Source organism: Gallinula chloropus, assembly GCF_964237585.1.
Source record: "Gallinula chloropus genome assembly, chromosome: 16".
NCBI classification, from domain to species: Eukaryota; Metazoa; Chordata; class Aves; order Gruiformes; family Rallidae; genus Gallinula; species Gallinula chloropus.
This window is the reverse complement of record NC_140101.1, coordinates 10,343,175-10,350,100: the sequence shown is the minus strand read 5'-3', so window position 1 is coordinate 10,350,100 and position 6,926 is coordinate 10,343,175. Positions and strand designations below refer to the sequence as shown.

Genomic DNA, 6,926 nt, shown 5'->3' with positions numbered 1-6,926 from the left:
AGAGCCCCCACAACTCTCTTAAGTTACTCCTAAATTCTCTTAAGAACTCTCTTCAGAGACCCCGCCCCCTCCGCTCTTAACTCCCCTCCGTTCTCCTCCGGAGCGCTGCGGGCGGGCGCTGTGCCGCTGTCCCGCGGAGGGGCTGTGCCGGGGAGGGGAGGTGGGATAACGGGGAAACGCCTTCCCCAGGGCTGTGCCGGGGAGGGGAGGTGGGATAACGGGGAAACGCCTTCCCCAGGGCTGTGCCGGGGAGGGGAGGTGGGATAACGGGGAAACGCCTTCCCCAGAAGGCGGTCGGGGCCAGGAGCGGGCTGCCCGGGGACTGGCGGGGTCAGCGCCCCTCACCCGGGGGGTTTGAAAGACGGGCGGGCGCGGGGTGACGGGCGGGCTCGGGGATCTCAAAGCGCCGCCGCCGGGGCCGTGCCGGGACGGAGCCGCTGCGCCACCGGCCTCCCCCGCGCCCTCCAGGGGGCGCCCTCCCGTCCCCGTCCCGTCCCCCCCCCCTCCCCGCACTACGCACGCGCACAGCTTCCCCCCCGTCCCCCCCTCCTCGTTTCCCCCCCCCCCCGGCCCGTGCCTGCGTCCCAGCTTGGAGGGCGCCGCCAGGGGGCGGCCGCGCGGTGCGGAGGGAGGAGCCGGTGCGTGACGCGCTACGGCGGCCGGGCGGATGCGGGTGGCGGCGGGGAGCGATGGAGCGGTTGGAGCGGTGCGGCCGCGGGCTGCGGGCCGGGCTGGCCGCCGGGCGAGTGCGCGGCCGGCTGCCCTGGCTGCTGCTCGCCATCGTCCTCCTCGGGTCCGCCCTCAAGGACAGCGACCTGGTGCCCGAGACGCCCATGCAGAACAAGCGTAACCCGCTCAACGTGTGAGGAGAGCCGCGGGGCGGGCGCGGGGGGCGGCTGAGGTCTCAGCGGGAGCCGGGCCCTGCCCCGGGCGCTCCCCGGCGGGGCAGAGGAGGGGGCTGGAGGCACCGGGCGGGCCCCAGCCCCGCGGGCGCGGGGCACGGGCGCTCGGGGAGCTGCCGGTGCCGGGCCGGAGCCTCGAGTGCTGTGTCCAGGGCGGGACCCCTCACTACCAGAAGGGCATCAAGGTCCTGGAGCGAGTCCAGAGAAGGGCAGCCAGGCTGGGGAAGGGGCTGGAGGGCAAATCGTGTGAGGGGCGGCTGAGGGAGCTGGGGGTGTTCAGCCTGGAGAAGAGGAGGCTGAGGGGAGACCTTATCACCACCTACACTGCCCTGCCAGGAGGGTGCAGAGAGGTGGGCGATGGTCTCTTCAGCCAGGGGACAGGAGATGGGACAAGGGGAAACGGCCTCAAGCTGGGCCAGGGCAGGGTAAGATCAGGTGTGAGGGGAAAGTTCTTCCCTGGCAGAGTTGTGGGGCTGTGGAACAGGCTGCCCAGGGAGGGGGCTGAGTCACCGTAACTGGGTGTGTTTAAAAAAGGGCAGATGAGGTGATACGGTTTAGCATAGGACGGGAACGGTTGCACTCAATGAGCTTAAAGGTCTTTTCCATCCTAGTGATTCTGTGTGTCCACGTGTGGTGCCTGAGCCAGTCGGCTCAGGGTTTCGGGGCGCTGGAGAGTCTCCCCCGGGTTTATTCTTCTTCCCCCTTTAGCTCCCAGGGAATCCCTCAGGTTAGAGTAAATGTGTAGTTACTGAATGGCTCTGAAAGCAAGCTGAAGAAAACAACTCTCCCAGCGCCTTCTGTAGCAGCAGTTACAGCAAGTGCTTTGTGGTGCCTGGGCGGTGGTTTCATGGCTTCACCATTGCTCGGGGCTGCTTGTGTGTTGTAGCTATGTGTGGCCGGGTTCTGGTGGAGAAGGAGGGCATGGGGTCAGTGAGGAGCTGTCACAGTGTGTGTGCTTTACCTGCCCCAGGCCAGAAAGCAAAGTGAAGATTGTGAGTGCCCTGTGACTTGGGGGTCCTCGTGCTTCCTTGGTTTGGATTTGCCTTTCAGCGGTGTGAGGGAGAGGAGCTGCTTTAGTGTGAGTGAAGAGGACTGGCAGGAGTGCTCAAAGGGAGAAATTGATGTTGCAGTGAAAGCATCCTGCAGTTCAGCTCCCCCTCTTTGAACAGAGCAGGTCTGTGTGTACTGACAGCTTTTGAAGCAGTTATTTTCCCTGCAGATTACTTGCTTTGCCCACAGCAATGATGTCAGTGTAGTTCTTTGCTCTTAACTGTCTCAATAAAAGAAATATTTAACTTTCAAATATTCTCCCGTAGAAGCAGCCACAGTTGCCCCACAGATCTCCCTTCTACTGTCAAATGAAGAATACAGGAGGTACTCCTCAAAATCCTGGGCAAGGCCCTGACACTTCCTCTTAGGCTATTGGTGAGGATTCAGAACTCTGTTCCTACTTGGTTTTGTCTTGGATGCCAAGGTGATGAGTAGGTGATGACCGTGTGTAGCTCAGCCACAGACCAGAAGCCTACCATCTCTGTTTTTCAAGGTGGGATGTGGGTAAAGAGGGGGCTGCACAGTTCCCCTCTCCCACCAGCCGATAGGAAGCAAGCTGTGTTGGAAGGCCCTAAGGGGAGAAAGAGGGTCATAGGCTGTGGTCTCCTTAACTCACTAGTAAATTCACTTGTACCTCCTCCACTTTAAGATTTGCAGAGACGACTAGTTATGCAATACTGTCTCCTCCTAATCAGGATATCAGCACATCACTAGATGGTTTTCAACATTTTATAGGCATCACAGCAAAAATTGTCAAGGTGGAGAGTGAATTTAGAGATGGAAGGATTTGTGTTTGCCAAAGGAAAGCTCTCAGCAGCTGGATGGATGGCAAAGAAGCAAACACATCATGCTGCTTCCTTTATTTCATACAGTGATAACGGAGTAAAAGTTTCATGGGTTGATTTGGGGAAAGAAAAGCCAGCCTTTCTCCTAACTGTCTTATTCAGTATTAGAGGGTGATGTTGGGAAGCACAGATAATTGAGATGGAGGAGGAGGGTCAGAGAAAGGGTTACTGTGGCTGGGGTGGCAAGCTAAAAATACCTTCTTTGCAGCTGCACTCAGAGTAGGGCAAAGTTGAGCGGGTTTGTAGGGCAAAAGGGATTGCAAAACTGAACTGCAAGTCTGAACAAGGGCTCTAGGTCTGAGAGAACACTGTGTGGGAAACTGTTGAAATACCTGGTTGAGGGAGGATTCAGGTGTTGGGCCTGAGAGAAGTAGTGAGGAGAGGGTTAAGTTTATAGCTGTGCTTTACTTTGAGGGGAGGGCGTGAGTGTCTGATTTAGCTCTAAACACTGACCTTGAAAACCTCCTCCATCAAGCACCACCACTTAGCTCATCTCCTGTGAAGTTTCACACCTGCATGTTTCTCTCTTGGCTTTTCTCTGGCAGGTACTTTGTCAAAGTGGCTTGGGCATGGACGTTCTGGCTCCTGCTGCCCTTCATCGCCCTCACCACCTACCAGTTTGCCAAGAGCACGTTCCTCTACGGTCCCACAAAGAGCATCTTGGTGGTGCTGCGGCGTCTCAGCGCCCTGCTGGTGGGTACTGCCATCTGGTACCTCTGCACCCGCCTCTTCATCTACATCGAGAACCTCACCGGCGCCTGCTCCGCCCCGGGCAAAGCCGGCGAGCCTCGCCGGCTGTACGCCACCAAGCAGGAGTGCCACCAGGACAGCGGGGTCTGGGACGGTTTTGATATCTCAGGGCACTGTTTCCTGCTCTCCTACTGTGCTCTGATGATTGTGGAGGAAGTGGCTGTGCTGGAAAGCTTGTCCATAGACCAGAACTCGAAGCTGCGTGTTGTGGTCAACGGCCTGTTCGTTTCCTTGTGCTTTCTCACCATGGTCTGGGTGTTCATGTTTCTCTGCACTGCCCTGTACTTCCATGACTTCAGTCAAAAGCTGCTCGGTGTGCTGATAGGTCTGTCGGCTTGGTATGGGACGTACAGGTTTTGGTATTTGAAACCCTTTTCTCCTGGACTGCCTCTTCCAAATATACCTTCGAGTTCAAAGAAATATAGTTACAGCAGATAAAACAAGTTTTAAAATGTTTGGATTTTGCTTTCAGTACTGAAAGTTCATGGTAGTTGAATGTAGGAATGTTGACGTTATTTCCACTGTAAGGAACAAGGTGATGGGCAGGAGGAAAGCAGATCTGTACTAGCTGATGGCTGGCAGGTGGTAATGAGCTTCTTCCTTGGGAGGAAGAAAAAAAAAAGGCGTATCAGAAGAGCTCTGCTCTTGTTCAGGAACTGCTGACTGCCTTTCTCAGCAAAGAAATTAGAAGTTGGATCCGTTTCTCTTACAAACAAGCAGAGGAGCAGATCCAAGGCTGACAGAGGCCTTTGCTCTTTAAGAGCTTGACTGATCTCAGATTAATTCTCCCTCTCTTGGGTTTATATGTGTCAAAATACTGTGGGTGATCCAAACCTGTTTCTGGTTTTTAATACTCGTGTCTCTATTGCCTTATGGGAACACTAATAATGCTGCTGAGCTGCAAAAATACCCATACTCGTTGAAGCAGTATTGAAGTTCTGTTTGAAACTAGAACGTCTCATGTTACCAAGTGTTAAATACACTAACTTGACATAAACACCTCCTAGCTGTCTGCACCTTCTGCAACAAAAAGAGTAAATCTGAGATGTAATGTCTTAAGCAGACTGTGACTTCGAGTTCTCGCCTGCCTTTGGAAAGGAAACTCTTAAAAAACAAGCCTTAACTTTCTCCTTAGGTGAAGTATCTGTAATAATAATATTTTGTTATTTTATTGACCCAAAAAACAACCCCTTTCCAGTTTTGCTAAAAAGTCTAATACAAGAATTGGGGTTTTAATTGGTTGTTTTTTTTTTTTTTAATCTTAGAGAAGTTGCATGCTTTGCAACAAGTGGTACTTTGTGGTGTGTTCCTTCTAGAAGTACAATGAAACTTGTTAGGAACAAGTCAGCTTAACCTGCTCTTTCCCAAATAGTCTACTTGGTAATGAATGAAACACCATGTTTATCCTAAGAGCTGCAAAGCAGTGTGCTTGAAGCAATATTTATTCTTGATTATCCAGCAATATCAATAACCAACTTGATTTTGTTTGCATATGAAGCTGTGGCTGCTTTTGATGTGGCTGGAAACCTGCTACTGGATAAAACACTACTGCTGTGTCGTGAATAGCTATGAGGTGGGATGGGTTTACTCATCATACCAATCAGACATTTAGCATAGTTTTTCAAGATAAAAGCTTTTTATTATTTCCTAAAGGCTTATCCAAAAATAAGGCAAACAAAAATGTGTTTGGTGGTTGGAGTGATGAGCAAGACATCCCAAAAGGGCTGTGAGGCTGCAGGCAACGTCTGCTCATCCAAGAGCAGGCTTGATCTGACTGTAGTATTGGACTCTAAGGTGATTATTTTGCTGAATATAGGGTAGGATGCACTGTAATCTAATCTCAGAGCGTTTCTTTTTGTCATCTCACCAGCTCTCTTTCAGCAAGAGAGCGGCATCGGTTGCAATAAATAGAGCAGTGTTGGTTCCATGCCTGTGGTCTGCCTTGGAGGAGAGGTGAAGTCACCTGAACCTTCACTGAATTTGGTGGCAGGTGGGAGTTGTGTGCCCACAGAAAGTACAGATCACCTCACAGAAAGAAGCTGTTTCAGGAGGTTATGTATTTTCTGTCAAGCTCCTCCTCTCGGGTTTTTTGGGTTTTTTTGCAATAAATTGCCTTTTAAGCTGACTTTTTGGAAAACTTGCACTGATTAACTCATATTGGGTTTAACTAAATTTGTTTAAACTATGCAAATTCATTTGCAGACATTCTTTTTATGTAATGTAAGCCTGCTCCCCATAGAGAAGCGAGACTGCAAGGCACTTTGGCTATGGAAAAGGATTATATACCCAGAAGGTTTTGTGATTAATTTAATTAGATTTAAATTTCTGGTTTAAGTTATCTTTATGTAACTTTGCCATATAGAGAAGCCTTGGAACAGAAAATGCTATTTATTTAAACCATCTGACTGGCTGAAATTATCTGTGGTGCCACAAATCTTCTGTGCAATCACTATATGGATGGTTCTGTCCACTTTTCACCAGTGTCATACAGCTTTTGTTATCCTGGAAATGATGTGGGAGATGGTTATTTGCAAAGATTGTATTTATACAGTGAAAGCAAACTTTTATTTAAACACCTGAAAACTTTATCAGTGTTTGTGTCTGCGAGTGTTTCTGATGCCTGTACAGATAACTGCTGTTGCTCTTCGGTTCCTTGAATGATCCAGCCTCACAGTGTGACTCCCAGATGCATGCTCATCCTGGCATTGACAATTCTGCAGGATTTGAATAGCTTAATCAAACAGATTCTCAAAAGTACAGGGTGTAAAAAGAAACCACAAAGGCAAATCAAGAAGAACCCAGTGCCTGGCAAAAGCAAGCCTTCTGATGTGAGCCCGTTACATCAGGCAGCTGGCTTTGTAGACACGGACAGTCGCTTGTTGTAGCCAAGCGAGACCCTAATCCGTGGCAATCTGTGGGAGAGCTCTTGTGGGCTGTAATGCTCTTTAGGAGTTTGGAAATCCTGGCATCCACGTCTCAGTGCACAGAGACCACGTGCCAGCTGCTGGCTTAGAGGGTTCCCTCCTGCTCAATGCCCTTTTTTAAAAAAGTCTGTTTTCTTGACACTGTTTCAGAGTTGGGCTTTGTTTCCTTGTGCTTTCACAAATGCCTCACAAATCAGAGGTTCCAGCTTTTCTGCTCACACGCTGCCAGCACCTTTGTCTGAGTTCCTTCCCTCCCCCATATAAACTTCTATCATCACAATTAAAATGTGGCCTCTCTACAACAGGTCTGTGCCCAAAGAGAAACAGTGCTGTGAGCAGCTGGGTGTGTTGTCCTTGGCCAAAGGGACAAATCCTTTCTTTCAGCTGTCAACTCTTACTGTTAATACAAGGTGTTTTTTAAGTAAGTGCAACGTTTTAAAGGATAATTGTTCACA

General features: G+C 50.5%; 1 protein-coding gene across 1 annotated transcript; it reads left to right on the top strand.

The window, feature by feature from the left end:
- Positions 1-674: 674 nt before the first annotated feature.
- FITM2 (fat storage inducing transmembrane protein 2) lies at positions 675-6,135 on the top strand. Its single transcript, XM_084271370.1, has 2 exons — positions 675-862; positions 3,343-6,135. Exons 1-2 carry the CDS (start codon positions 690-692, stop codon positions 3,983-3,985), a joined length of 816 nt encoding a protein of 271 aa, XP_084127496.1. The 5' UTR covers positions 675-689; the 3' UTR covers positions 3,986-6,135.
- The last annotated feature ends 791 nt before the right edge of the window (positions 6,136-6,926 follow it).